This window comes from Lithobates pipiens, unplaced genomic scaffold (genome assembly GCF_037356315.1).
Source record: "Lithobates pipiens isolate NorthernLeopardFrog02 unplaced genomic scaffold, aLitPip1_a1.2 Scaffold_25, whole genome shotgun sequence".
Taxonomy (NCBI): domain Eukaryota; kingdom Metazoa; phylum Chordata; class Amphibia; order Anura; family Ranidae; genus Lithobates; species Lithobates pipiens.
In genome coordinates, this window is record NW_027507787.1 from 8,932,074 (window position 1) to 8,947,221 (window position 15,148).

Genomic DNA, 15,148 nt, shown 5'->3' on the forward strand with positions numbered 1-15,148 from the left:
TCTGAAATGTCCCTTACTGACATCCTTTTGGTCTAAAAAGCCCGAGATTATAGCTGCAACACCTCTCCAGTACCTTCTCAGCCAATAGAAACATGTCGGTGTATACTGTGTGATTGTATACTGTGTGTGTGTTTCTGTATACTGTGTGGCCCCATAATCTCTGATTGCCTGGGGGCTCCATAATCTCCTATTGCCCGGGGGCCCCATAAGTTGTCTGTCCGCCCCTGCATACATTACAGAGCAATGGCATGCATGAGTGTCGTTCAAGAAGGAAGCTTCTCCTAAAGCCCATGCAAAAAAAGCCCACCTAGAATTTGCCAGGGCCCATGCTGAAAAACAAAAAGACTACTGGGACTCTGTACTCTGGTGTGATGAGACCAAGGCAACTGTTTTTGGAACTGATGGCTTAAAAACAGCATAACAAATGTGAGGAGTACAACGAAAAATGCATTATACCTACAGTGAAACATGGTAGTGGCAGTGTCCTTTTGTGGGACTGCATGAGTGCTGCTGGTGTTGGGGAGCTGCATTTCATTGATGGTATCATGAATTCACACATGTACTGCTCTATATTGAAAGAGAAGATGCTGGCATCACTCTGTGCCTTTGGTCGTCTTGTACTTTTCTAACATGACAATGATCCAAAACACACATCTAAGGCCACTGTTGCATTTCTGAAGAAGAACAGGGTGAAATTGATTCAGTGGCCAAGTATGTCTCTTGATCGGAACCCAATCGAACACCTATGAGGAATTCTAAAGAGACAATTTGAGCATCACTCTCCATCCAGCATCCAGGCCAGGGCCGTCTTTAATATTGATTGGACTCTGGTCAAACATTTTCTTGGGCCCCCCCTGCAATTTCGCTCTTCACCTGCTCTGAGACATACAATAAATAGCAGTTAGACTCAAAATCAGTTTATTGAATCAGATCAGGCAGCGATTGCGTATGGTTGCCAGAGGTTACAGTGTATCATTACCGCTTACTGGCTGGTTGCTAGAGGTTACCCCCCACCAATTTGCTTACCTTTGCAGAACAGGCTGATGTTAGGCTTAATGACCAGAGTTGCAGGCAGGACTTTTACGTATGCCCCTTTACCTCCCCAGTGGGCAGAATTCAGTACAGGTGATAGTGGATATGACCTCAGGGGGCATGATATACATATGAATACCGCCGCTATTTACATATGAATGCAGTTGATCCACAGCTATTTACATATGAATGCCAGTTATTTACATGTAAAAACAGGGTCTGCAGGTGAGTCATCTGTACACAAGAGGGCAGAGCTGGGAAGCATTAGTAGCAGCACTTCACACTGAGATATCAGGACACAGGACAGAACTAAAACTTCAAGGGACAAGGGAATTTAAACTGGGATAGCTGGCAAGTATGAGGCAGGCTCTTTGGGCCCCACAACAATGATGGGACCCAGGGCAGCTGCCCCTTTTGCCCTGCCTTAAAGGCCGCCCTGATCCAGGCTCTAAAAGAGGTTGTTCTTAAAGAATGGGAAAAAATAGATGTTGCAAATTGTCTTCAAATTGTTCAAAAGCCAATACTTATCTGATCCTCTGATTGAAAATAGCGATCCCCCACATCCGTCCAATGGTGGACTGTTACTGTCATCTATATTCGTGATGACGTCAGGAACAGTCCATCCACAAGACTGATAGCATGCCGGGGGGGGGGGGGGGGTTGGGGGGGTTGGGCCCTCATACTTCAATAAAAGTACCAAGCAGTACAGCAATATTTCGGACTTGTGCATGTTACTGAATCTCACAGATGAGCTGTGCAGCACCCTTGGTTCCCATTCACAACATGTGAGAGTCGGTCACTCACCTAGAGCAACATCACTTTGGCTGAACCAGTCTTGCACCCGAAGAATCAGCAGATCAGCTAAGAATATCTCCACTCTTCTCACCCCTAGGCATAAACAAGCAGTTAACCCATGCAGTGCGGACATGGGGCTGAAAATTATTCCCGGAGCCCAGTGAGCTTTTTTTTTTTTTCATTTTAATTTTTTTTTTTTTACTATAATTCATTTTTCAAGAAATTGTTGATGTGCATTTTGTGGTGCAACTAATAAAAACACAAATTTTCATGGTCAATGCACATGGCACCACACACTTTAAAGATAAGTGGTGTCCCATCAGGTAGATATATTCATAGATCATGATCACTTTGCATATGAATGTTTACACCCATGTGTGGGCCCATGATCTTGGTGTGCCTAGATGGTTTATCACTGCTCTTGTTTATTTGTTTTGGTACATCAGGCCAATGAGCACAGGCAGTGCCCATTATAAGGAATATTTATAGCAAATGCAACTTTCACTTAACATTCACTGGTGGCGAATCAATCACTCTCACTGAAAACACATGCACCTGGAAGATTAAAGGGATCGGCGCACAGAGGATGTGTATCCAGCTGATCAGTGTAGTTGAAAGGCAGTTCTAAAAAAATATTATATATAGGGTGAAGGGCCCAGTCCATAAATTCTTTAAAACTCAATAGGGTGCATACAGTCTATTGATTAATAGTTGTGAATTGTAGCAGAAGTGGCAGCCGCCCTCAGAGTGTGGCCAGCTCTGTGGGGATAAGAATAAAAGAAGGGGTGGGGGGAGGCACCTAAGTGTAGTATTTAAAGGTAAAATTTATTGACATAAGATTAAAAAGAAAAAAAGAAAAATACCCCCTAAGGTGGACTTTAAAGGCACACTGAATTTATAGATAATTAAAGAGTATTGAAAGTATTATAGTACAAAAATGTATTTATTATTTATTCATTGTTACACATAATGGCTAAAATATGGAAATAAACAGTTCAATAAACAGTTCATAACATTGTCACCGTGTTGTGACAAGACATATGTGAAGTCTTCTTGCATCCAATGCGTTTCGGAGTGCAGTTTCCGTCTTCTTCAGGGGTGTATGAAGAGGAAAGATGTATATGTATTGTTAGGTGACAGAATGAGTGTAACATTCCATTAGGTTACGTTTTAAAAACAGAACAGGTATATATATATCAGTGAGAGCTGGATCTGCTGGTTCTCCATTTCAATAAAATAAACATCAAAAGGAGGTTTTGTAGCCGACTCATCATTCCCTCCATACCCCACAGAGGGGGAGTGGTCAGAAGGAAGAGATCCTGAATATTGCTGATAGCACTCGACCAAGATGGAAGAGGATACTCTATTATAAAGATGGTGAAATCGACTTAGACCAGAGCAGCAAGCTACTGAAGACTCATAAGATGTTAGTGGAAAAGATCGCTCAACACATGATAAGAGTCAGCAGCTCATCTCTGGCCTGCAGGCTTCCCTTGGTGGTCTGCCAAGAACTGGGATGAGCCGCCGACCCTTATAATGTGTTGAGTGATCTTTTCCACCAACATCTTGTAAGCCTTTTTAATCTGATGTCAATAAATTTTACTTTTAAATACTGCACTTAGGTGGCGCCTGCCCCCCCCCCCCCCCCCCTTCATTCTTATCCCCACAGAGCTGGTCCACTTTGATAATGGCTGCCACTTCTGCTACAATCTATAGCTATTAATCAATACGGAACTGTGTGCATTCCTTTATTCTTACCTGGAAGATTTTCTTGCAGTAAATGTTAGATGAACTTCCAACTCACTGTTTAATAAATATATTCCTATGGGTAGCATTTTTTTTTCCAAAATGATAACTTGTGTGAAAACATAAGACATGTCTCCATAGAACTGCAGCCAAACATTTTACTTAATCACTGGAGAAATAAAACTTAATTTTCAATTAAGAGAACAATTAACATGGTACTTCTTCATACGAAAAATACCCCAGTTATCCAATTAGGTAATTCAGATGAAGACCCAGTGCTTCAATTAATTACAGTCAATGAAACAACAAATTATTGAAACACCACAATGAATTAATGCAGCCGGCTCTTCATGTAATTAACACAAATTAAATGTCACTCAATTATTACAGACATTACGCCAATCAATGATTCTAGGCAATGCTCCCAGATGTTCCTCTGATAGTGCTGTATTGGTAAATTGAACGCATTCCTTCACGGCACAACTTTCTACTGTCAACTCTTTTGCAAATAGAGGTAGAGCTTTGACCCTTCCCGTCATTTTGTGTCCAGTAACGATATATGTATATAGTGTAGGGCTGCAACTAATGATTATTTTCATTAGTTGACCGATTATTGTTTCGATTAATCAGTTAATACCCTTAAAAAAAGTGTGGTGTAGAATTTAGTTAATATGTAAAGTTTAAAAAAAAGGCAATTTATTCTTAAATATCTCTATATGCAGTGGTAAATATAAATAATATAATATTGAATCCACTCTGAGAATAACAGACAGAAGACATATATACTGTATATATTAGAGGGGATATATACTGTATATACTATTAGCGATATACTGTATATACTATTAGAGGATATATACTGTATATACTATTAGAGGAGAGAGATACTGTATATACTATTAGAGGAGAGAAATACTGTATATACTATTAGAAGAGATACACTGTAGAAACTATTATAGGCTATATACTGTATATACTATTATAGGCTATATACTGCATGTACTATTAAAGGAGAGATATACTGCATATACTATTAGAGGAGATATACTGTATAAACTATTAGGAGAGATATACCGTATATACCATTAGAAGAGATATACTGTATATACTATTATAGGCTATATACTGTATAACTATTATAGGCTATATTCTGTATATACTATTAAAGGAGAGATATACTGCATATACTATTAGATGAGATATACTGTATAAACTATTAGAGGAGATATACTGTATAAACTATTAGGAGAGATATACTGTATATACCATTAGAAGGGATATACTGTATATATCATTAGAAGAGATATACTTTATATAATATTAAAGGAGCGATATACTGTATATAATATTAGAGGAGAGATATATAATGCTCATGTTCCTAGACTTATTGCTTCATGTCAATGCGATTTGCTTGCACTGGGAAATGCAGCAAATGCAACATGGCACATCTGGTTTAAATGAACCCTGAAATAGGTGCATTAGCGTGACACGTTCACAAAATTACAATAGAACAGAAGAAAAAAATCCCCCTTAATGAATAGACATTATGCTTACATGTGGTAAATGAATGGAAAAACAATATAGAGTATGTATTTGCAGAGAGAAATTGGTCATGGGACTTTGAATGAGGCATGTCCCAAATGAAAATTGCATAGAAGGGTACATAAGTAAAAATTTATTTTATAAGCCGAAACATTTTATTATATCAAAGGTACAAAATACAATTGATATAAGAACAGGTCCCAAAAAGGCCATTCTAAGCTGACACATGATAAATAACAAATAAAGCTTAATTTATAGGGATAAATACATAATGATGTTTGCAACCATAGGTACATGATGATTGTCCCTGGAAATTGAAAGATTGAGGGCATGATGTGAACTCTACGCACGTTTTGAGGATTAGTCCACTCGTCAGGAGTACAATGCCACAAATAGCTATAGATCTAAATGAAAAATTGTGTATTGGTAAAAAGTTACCTAGGTTTACATAGTTAGTAAGGTTGAATAAAGACACCAGTCCATTCAGAGTGAGTGTCTACAATTGTCCCTATCCCTGTACATTGCACACTCACATCGGTCCCTACCCTCAAGGAGCCCACAATCCAAGGTCCCCATTCATATACTAGGGCCAATATTGGACAGAAGCCAATTAACCTACCAGCATGTCTTTGGAATGTGTGAGGAAACCGGAGTACATGGAGAAAACCCACACAGGCACAGGGAGAACATGCAAACTCCAGGCAGGTAGTGTCATGGTTGGGATTTGAACCAGCGACCCTTTTTGCTGCTAGGTGAGAGTGCTAACCACTACACCACTGTGCCGTCCCAATTAGAAAAAGAAAAAGAAAAAGAAAAAGAAAAAAAAGGGGGGCAAGTAATTCCATACTCACATTACAGCTCAGAAAGCCGGATCAGCCACTGATTAGGGAAAACAGAGGACGCGGATACAATGCTAGGTGCGGGGTTGAGTCGGGGGCACCCCACCCAAAGCAAGGGTGCAGCGATGCAACAAAACAGATAACCATTAAGTGATAATGTGAGGGGAAGGTGGGAGGACACACCTGATCCACACTAAATCTGAAAGTATAAATGTACACATACGATATCTAACAAAAGTGAGTACACCCCTCACATTTTTTGGAAATATTTTATTATATCTTTTGATGTGACAACACTGAAGAAATTATAGTTTGCCACAATGTAAAGTAGTGAGTGTACAGCTTGTATAACAGTGTAAATGTGCTGTCCACTCAAAATAACTCAACACACAGACATTAATGTCTAAACTGCTGGCAACAAAGGTGAGTACACCCCTAAGTGAAAATCTCCAAATTGGGCCCAAGCTGTCAATATTTTGGGTGGCCACCATTATTTTAACCCTCTTGGGCATGAAGTTCACCAGAGCTTCACAGGTTGCCACTGGAGTCCTCTTCCACTCCTCCATGATGACATCACAGAGCTGGTGGATGTTAGAGACCTTGCGCTCCTCCACCTTCCATTTGAGGATGCCCCACAGATGCTCAATAGGGTTTAGGCCTGGAAACATGCTTGGCCAGTCCATCACCTTTACCCTCAGCTTCTTTAGTAAGGTGGTGGTCATTTTGGAGATATGTTTGGGGTCGTTATCATGTTGGAATGCTGCCCAGGAGCCCAGTCTCCAAAGGGAGGGGATCATGCTCTGCTTCAGTATGTCACAGTACATGTTGGCATTTATGGTTCCCTCAATGAGCTGTAGCTCCCCAGTGCCAGCAGCACTCATGCAGCCCCAGACCATGACACTCACACCACCATGCTTAACTGTAGGCAAGATACACTTGTCTTTGTACTCCTCACCTGGTTGCCACCACACACTTTGTCTCATCAGACCACAGGACATGGTTCCAATAATCCATGTCCTTAGTCTGCTTGTTTTCAGCAAACTGTTTGTGGGCTTTTTTGTGTATTATCTTTAGAAGAGGATTCCTTCTGGGATGACGGCCATGCAGACCAATTTGATGCAGTGTGCGGCGTATGCCATGTTGAAATTCCAGTGACCAATATGAGAGAGTGAGAGCGATAGAACCAAATTTAACACACCTGCTCCCCATTCAAACCCGAGACCTTGTAACTAGTGAGTCACATGACACCAGGGAGGGAAAATGACTAATTGGGCCCAATTTGGACATTTTCACTCAGTGGGTGTACTTACTTTTGTTGCCGGTGGTTTAGACATTAATGGCTGTGTGCTGAGTCATTTTGAGGGGATAGAAAATTTACACTGTTATACAAGCTGTACACTCTCTACTTTACATTGTAGCAAAGTGTAATTTCTTCAGTATTGTCACATGAAAAGATATAATAAAATATTTACAAAAATGTGAGGGGTGTACTCACTTTTGTGAGATACTGTATAAAAAGTGTAAAGAGTAAATGTGACAAAATGCTTGTATCTGAAAATGTGTCCTGTCCCAAGTGAATAAATCCCAAGTGAAAAAATGCCCCACTGCATAAATTTGAAATACTGGAGGTGATAACCCCTGAAATGGGTGTATATTAGTAAAATCGGCAATGTAAAAAACAGGAGTGAACAAGTGTCCAATAATAAATGCAAAAAGGGGAAAAATAAATAAATAAGTAAAATAATATATGAACAAAAAATTCTACAACAAGGGGCCATCCTATAAAGTTTGCTTCGGCCCATAATACAACATGGGTACTTAGTCACTGGGTGATATTCAAGTCCAAAGCCATTGTTCATCTCCATGGTTCCCAGACCCTCAAGCTATGCCACAGTGACAGGGGGTATACCAACTATGACAGATGAATCCTGGACTTTTTGTAGGCCCAGCATTGTGCATAGGATAAGACAGGGTTTCCCTATTAGTTGGCACCAGTTCCTAGCTCTTTATAACTCAATCCACAGTGAGTAGCACACAACAAGTTTTTATTGGCATCTGGAAACCCTCTTGAAGCCCTCATTCTTTTTCCTTGTGAGTACTGCCTGTAGCCTACTATTACTGCTATGTCTATTTGTCAGACTATTGCTAAATGGACAAAACAAATGAACAGAGATCGGGTCTTTGAGGACCCTGTTCTTTTGAAACAATTATAGCTGATTCCCTCTGCAGTACTGTTTTGTGTTGACAATCAAGAGCAGGAGTCTCAAAACTATGGTCTTCCAGTTGTTCAGGAACTACAATTCCCATCATGCCTAGTCATGTCTGTAAATGTCAGAGTCTTACAATCCCTCGTGGGACGTATAGTTCCGCAACAGCTGGAGCGCCATAGTTTGGAGACCCCTGATCTAGAGAATGTAATTTGCCAAGTCTGTAGAATGTCCCTTATCTCTTTGCATATGCACAGTATCTTGTGGTTAAAAGCTTGGTCTGCTGAACCTACTTCTAAAAAGCGTCTTCTACACATGCCTTTTGAAAGTAAATTCTTAATTGGAGAATCCCTTGATAAATTCATGCAGGAAGTCACTAGGGGAAAGGTACTCCTACCCAGGGCTTTTTTTCAGCGGAAACTAGGGGGAACTCAGTTCCATCACCTCTGGCTCAGGTCTTCTGCTCCCTGCTCACCACTATCACTTGGTAACACTGAAGTCCAGCTTCTGTGTTTACAAGTGATAGTTTATCTCCTAGAAGCTCCCATTGGTCAGATCTCCTGTGCAGATCCCACTGAGTGCCGGACAGGGACAAGGGAGATACAGAACAGGTGCCCAGGGTTCAGTGCAGTCATGGGCAGTCATGGGCAGGAGAAGGTGTGTGGTAGGCGGCACCCTAGGTGGTCTCCATTTTTTCTCTGGTGACCAATTGTTGATGCTCCTACTGCATGATCTCCCTTGCAAGTGACTGTAGTATAGTATAGAATGTTGTGAGGTACTACTTCAGCTTAATATTGCAAAAAAGGTAAGATGAGAGCAGTGGTGGGAGGGGTTGTATGCGAAGAGAAGAGCTACTAGTTGATGCCATTTGGCAGGTATTTGTTTGTGGCGGGCATGGTTGAGTTCCTGCACCTTTTCTCTGAGAAAAAAAGCCCTGCTCCTACCACAACAGAAAAAGCATAAATCTCCTACTGCCATCAAGGCTACTACCTCTACTTAGGGAAAGGAACTGGTTTCCCCAGGTGTCAATTTCCAAACCTGGCTTAACACGTCCTTTTGTCACAAGCCATGGACACCCAAATCCACCAAAGCCAGCCCTCCTCACAATGAAGGGGTGCCCCCAATTCTTCATGCTCTGGGCCTAATCTGTCATTTCTTGTTTAATCGTTTATATAAAAAAAAAACTATATGCAGCATCACAGCTTGTTAGACAATTAGGTATTTGTCATATTCACAACAGAAGTGAAAACAGTATCAAAAGATATATAAGTTACAAACAACAAGTTTCAACAGTGTGGCTGATTCAGGTCGATGGAAAGGGGAGGAGAAGGGGAAGAGTCAGCCTAGGGAGGCTTCTGGGTATTGGCATTTCTAGAGCATGGGTTTTATTTGTCATAGGTTCCATAGACAATGGTCAAAGTGTCTCAGAAGGAATGTTGTAACCCAAGAATCACAAATTTCCAGACATTTTGGGCATGGTTTTCCATAAGCATGCTGTCAACATTTTGTTTATCAGGCTCCAATGCATTCTCAATTTTACTTATGAGAAGGGAATGCTTGGTGAAAGCCAGGCTTTAGCTATAACTAGATTAGCGGCAGTCAGTATGTGGGTCATAAGAGTGAACTGGGAACTGGAGAGGATGTTCGGCATGCAGATCAATGTGAGGCTTGACCCGCATGTGTTTGTCCCAGAGAATTGAATGCGATATCCAACCTACCTCAGAGCGAGGCTTGGAACGCATGCACCAGCACAATCTTGCTAAACAGTAAGTGCTTGTGACAATATGTTGGAGGCTTCAATTTCAATCACAGGTTTTCATTTACACATTTGGGGTCTTATCCCCTATATGAATGCAATGACTTCAGCAGGCTCATACCCCATATGATGTCTTCTTAGACGAAACACATCGGAACAAGCCCTGCTGATGCCATTGCTTTTCCCATACTGTCCATTACAAGCGCTTGGTTTTTCATCCAAATGTGAGTGTTCACAATTTTATTAAATTTCAATTATTTTTACGGGTTCACACTATGTGGAGAATCTATTTCTTTTTTGGTTATACTGCTTGACTGCATGAGAAAGACTCTGCTCATCTTGTTGGTCACATGTGCAAAATGTATATCTGAGCCATCCATTGGACGGAGGGATCATCTTCCACTTTGGTCAGAAGTACAAGCGTGGATGTCCCATGTTTTGGTGTTCACACCATAAGCCTTGTTGACTCATTGAGCGTATGCCTATTTGAGTCCATTCACTCCAGTAAGCCTTCTCACAACTGGTGGTGGTCGCTTTGTATATTCACTCAACATTGATGTCACGTTGAACACCTTTTTACTTCATTTGATCAAGGTAATTTCTTTTCACCATTATTAATCTCTTCGCTCGATGGACTTATTAATTCCAGGACACTATATGGACTCATTTAGTGTTTAATATGTTATTTATATTCACATCGATTTATATAGATTTTGAACACACACGATTTTGTAGCAGCACAGAATCTTTAGAGCTGCACGTATTTATGTTTCTAGAGCATGGGTTTTATTTGTCATAGGTTCCGTAGACTATGGTCAAAGTGTCTCGGAAGGAATGTTGTAACCAAAGAATCACACATTTCCAGAAATTTTGGGCATTGTGGTTAGGTTAAATTGTCAGTGCTAACTAAGACTGACTAATTAAATGATTAAGTAGATTAAGTAGAAGTCGGATCAAAAGAGCATCTGTACCTTCTATGTTATTGATTAAGTTCTCCATTTGGTACGGGCCGATGTTGCGAGATAATAATATGAAAAGCCATGGGGTGGTTTAGGGTTGTCTAGATTGTATGAGGGGTGTAGGGAAAGGTACAGAAGAGGAAGAGAAGGGAAAGGGGGTTAGGGTGGAGGAGGATTCGGATCACCTCCCTTGCAGGCATTAGGTGTCAACATACTGATATGATAGAAGTGGAGGTATGTTAAGATTTATGAACTAGAGTTATCAGCAGTGGCATTGTTCATTCTTGATGTGAAATCCTCCCAGACTCATCCCTTGGGTTTGAGGTTTAGTTTAGTTTCAACATGATCTGGGTTGGGATGCAGGGTTTCCTTTAGTTCCAAATGAAATGCATCACGCGTGTCTGTAGCTTACAGAACACAAGCAGGGGTGTCAAGACTGGCAGCACCCTGAAGAGCTATAGCAGCTTAGGTAAGTATGTAATTGTTATAGCCACAATTCGATCCAACCAGGAAAGATGGCATCCCAAGTAGGGTATGGAGTTTGCATCATATAGAGAGGAGTAGTCCTTATCAAGAAAAACTCCTAGGTACAGCAGACTATGGGGTTCTCACTGCTATGGAAAGGACTGTTGAAGGTTTTGTAATAGCAAAAGGGCAGAGACATTCAAGGCTTTGGATTTTGCAGGATGTTCAGTCCAGAGATCATACAAAAACAAGTTAGAGGTCAGATCAGAACAACGTCATCTGCAAATGCACTCAATTTATAGTGAAGTGAAGCTATCTGCAGGCCAGTTATATCCAGGGACTCAAAGATGGCTTATGCAAGAAGCTGTATGACTAGGCAAAATGCGCGCTGGAGGGGGGGGATAGTGGACATCCCTGCCTAGTTGCCTGTTGGCGTTTGGAGGCCTTGACCAGGAGAGTGAGTTTGCGCATATTGTCACCAGCTTGTCTTGTAGGCATAAAGCCAACTTGATCTCAGTGGATAACACAATGCCCTGGGTGAGTCTAGTGGCTAAGGTATTAGCTTAAGAGTTTAATGTCCACGTTCAAAAAGGATATTAGCCTGAAGTTGGAAGATTGGGTATCATTGGTGTTAGGTTTGGGGATCATTGAAATAGATGCCTGGAGGAATTCTGTTCAAAAGGAGTTTTGATCACAAAGATAACGGAAGGTGTTGCACAATAGGGGTGCCAGGATCCTAATCTGTCATTTTAAAGGGGCACAAAATACATTTTCTATTTTTGTCCCTTCCAAAGGAAAGTAAATTTAAAGACCACTTTGCACCAACTTCAACTTCTCTCAGACGAGGGGAATTTCCGGCATCAGTGGACATATAAGATGCATATCTACTCATTCTCATCTTCCAGTCACATTAGCACATTCTGCATTTTGCTCTGGGAGACCAAAACTTCCAATTTGTAGCACTAGCAATCGGTCTCTCCTCTGCACCCCAAGTGTTCACAAAAGTGCTTGCTCTTCTACAAACCCAGGATAATTATTGAAGCATTCCTCAGCCTCAACTTTGTCTGCTATTGTCCAAAAGGACAATTCAATTTCTTGATACTTTTGACTGGATAATCAACCTCCCAGGGTCTCCTGGGTCTCCAGAATTTTCTTTGCTTAGTATAAAGTTCCCGAAGGTCTGACATGAGACGACGACCCTCAGGTCAAAATAAACCTCTCAGTTCACTTCACTTCTGCACAAGGGTTCTGAGTTTAATGATAGCCTCCTCTGAAGTAGTTCCCGTTTACCCAATTTCACTCCAAACCTCTTCAATCCCCCATACTCATGACATGGAACAAGCAAATCTATTCCTTGGATCACCCAATGCTTATGTCCAGCCAGACAAAGCTCTCACTGACATGTTGGATCTCCAGTCCTGCCCTGTAATTGGGAGTCATTCCTTTACATGCCCTGGAAGGTGGTGACCAGTGATGCCAGCTTTACAAGCCAAGCAGAGTATACTATTCCCTGGCTATCCAAGGGACATGATCTTTGCAGGAGTCTAAACTTCCCATCGAAATTCTGGAACTGAGAGCCATCAGTCTGGTACTCTGCTGGGTGCACATGTCTCTTAGCAATTGACAAGTGGACTTCCCAAGCCGTCAACACCTAGACCAGGGGAAGAGGTCTCTGTACCCAAAGATCTTTCAATATCTCTGTCAAAGGTGGGGAAAACCTGATGTGGACATTAGCATTCCTTTTGTTTCAGTCTAAGAACATTTTTTGCATGTATATAAAAATACCTATTGATCCTGTTAGCAAACTTCTAGGGTATACCCCCTTCTTCTAAGAAGTACAGCTTGGTCCCTATAAGAAGGGAATATACCCTAAAGCTGTCCTGAAAATGAAACTTAGTGCAAATAACAAAAAAAAAACTGTTCTCAGCTGTGTTGTTTGATCCAAACTCAAATTTCAGATAATGTTTCTCGTTTTTTTTTTAGTCTATCTTCTGTGAACTATGAAATATTTCCCTCTGTTTAATGAAGAGAAGTTGTTCTGTAGTCCCAAAACACGCCATGTCCTAGAGCAGTGATGGCGAACCTTGGCACCCCAGGTGTTTTGGAACTACATTTCCCATGATGCTCCACTACACTGCAGAGTGTATGAGCATCATGGGAAATGTAGTTCCAAAACATCTGGGGTGCCAAGGTTCGCCATCACTGTCCTAGAGTGAAAACACTGTTCCTTAATAGAAACAGTGAGCTTGATTTACTAAAGGCAAATAGGCTGTTCACTTTATGAGGGAAGTTGCACTTTGCATGGGAATATACCCCAGAGCACAGTGAATAAGGGGAAGTTTCACTTTGAAAAGAATACCCAAGTAAAAACAAAACACAGTTTTGCTTGCGCATGATTGGATGATGGAAATCAGCAGAGCTTCATTTCATTCACTAAGCTCTGGAGAAAATTCCCTTGCAAACCGAACAGCCTATTTGTCTTTAGTAAATCAACCCCAAATTGGTATGTGAATGTTGTCACCCTAGTCAGGTGAAAATAAAGCAAAAAAAAATCAAAACCCAAAAGTCTGAACAAAGCAAACCCACCACAGCCAAGGGCTGGTAATCTGCAATATAACACATTTTTGTTTTTGGGTTTAGGTATACGGCAAATGACGTCCTCAGCTTTGAGCGGGGATATCTGAATGATGCCTGTAGCTACAGGCATCATTCAGATATCATCTTTTAGAGTCGGCGATTCTGTGCACCATAAGAATGACCATAGCGGCTATTCCACTGATTGATCGTTCTTATGGGAGGTGAGAGGGGACGTCTCTAGCATCTTTTCTAAAACATATATAACGTTTGGGGGTTCTATGTAATTTTTTAGCAAAAAAATGATGATTTTTACATGTAGGCGAGAAATGTCAATATTGGCCTGGTAGGCAAGTGGTTAAAGATGCAAGCTTTCTGGACCTTCTTTACATTCCTTCCTCAGGCATTATAACATTTTATAGTGTCCAAGGAAAGGACATACAGTTATTTGCAGGGTTCCTCAATGTTAAAAGGGTTGAAAAAAAAAAGCTGGTTTACCCAAGATCATCACTGCTTGGCAAAGATGTATTACCTTAAATGAACCACAAGGTGGCGACATAACACTAACACATTGTCTTCAAACAAAGCAGCAAGCACACCGTTTTAATTTCCTGAGTGTCTACTTCCTCCTGGAGAAGATCATGTGACAGGTGAAGCCAATGCAGAGCAATGAGAGGCTGTGCAATGTGACTTGCTGTCCTTTGTACCTGCTCCTGGCTCTGCAGTCATGCCCCTCTCTGCTGGCACCCGAGATGCTGTGGCTGGCATAGCTGTGTTGGGGGCCACCTTTGTGGCTGGGGTCTACATTGGTGAGTACGCGGCACAGCTTCATTAACCACTCACCTTCCAGTGCCTTTAATAACTTTTAACTCCTAGTGTGCCAGAGTGCTTTTAGGTTTTGGAGACGTGAGAACCATTTTCCTGTTGTGGTTTCTCCTAATAAATGATAGAGATGTTTTTTTGGGTGGGATGGGAATTTGCTTTCGGATCAGATTTGGATACGTTTATTATTTATGCACTTAAGGACCAAGCCTCTTATTCAGATTTGGCGTTTACATGTTTAAAACAGTTTTTTTTTTTTGCTAGAAAATTACTTAGAAACCCCAAACATTATATATATATTTTCTAACACCCTAGAGAATAAAATGGCGGTCATTGCAATACTTTTTTTTTACACCGTATTTGAGCAGCGGTCTTAAAAGCGCACTTTTTTGAATAAAAAAAATAGGACAA

At 41.0% G+C, this 15,148-nt stretch overlaps 1 protein-coding gene across 2 annotated transcripts in view; it reads left to right on the top strand.

Moving 5' to 3' along the window:
• Positions 1-14,556: 14,556 nt before the first annotated feature.
• COMTD1 (catechol-O-methyltransferase domain containing 1) overlaps positions 14,557-15,148 on the top strand; it is a 44,121-nt gene continuing 43,529 nt past the window's right edge. The window contains exon 1 of one of the 2 annotated variants that reach the window (XM_077454026.1): positions 14,557-14,724. In XM_077454026.1, coding sequence (XP_077310152.1) covers positions 14,643-14,724 — 82 coding nt within the window. In that variant the 5' untranslated portion in view covers positions 14,557-14,642. The remainder of the gene's footprint in view (positions 14,725-15,148) is intronic. The other variant, XM_077454027.1, reaches the window with a different exon arrangement.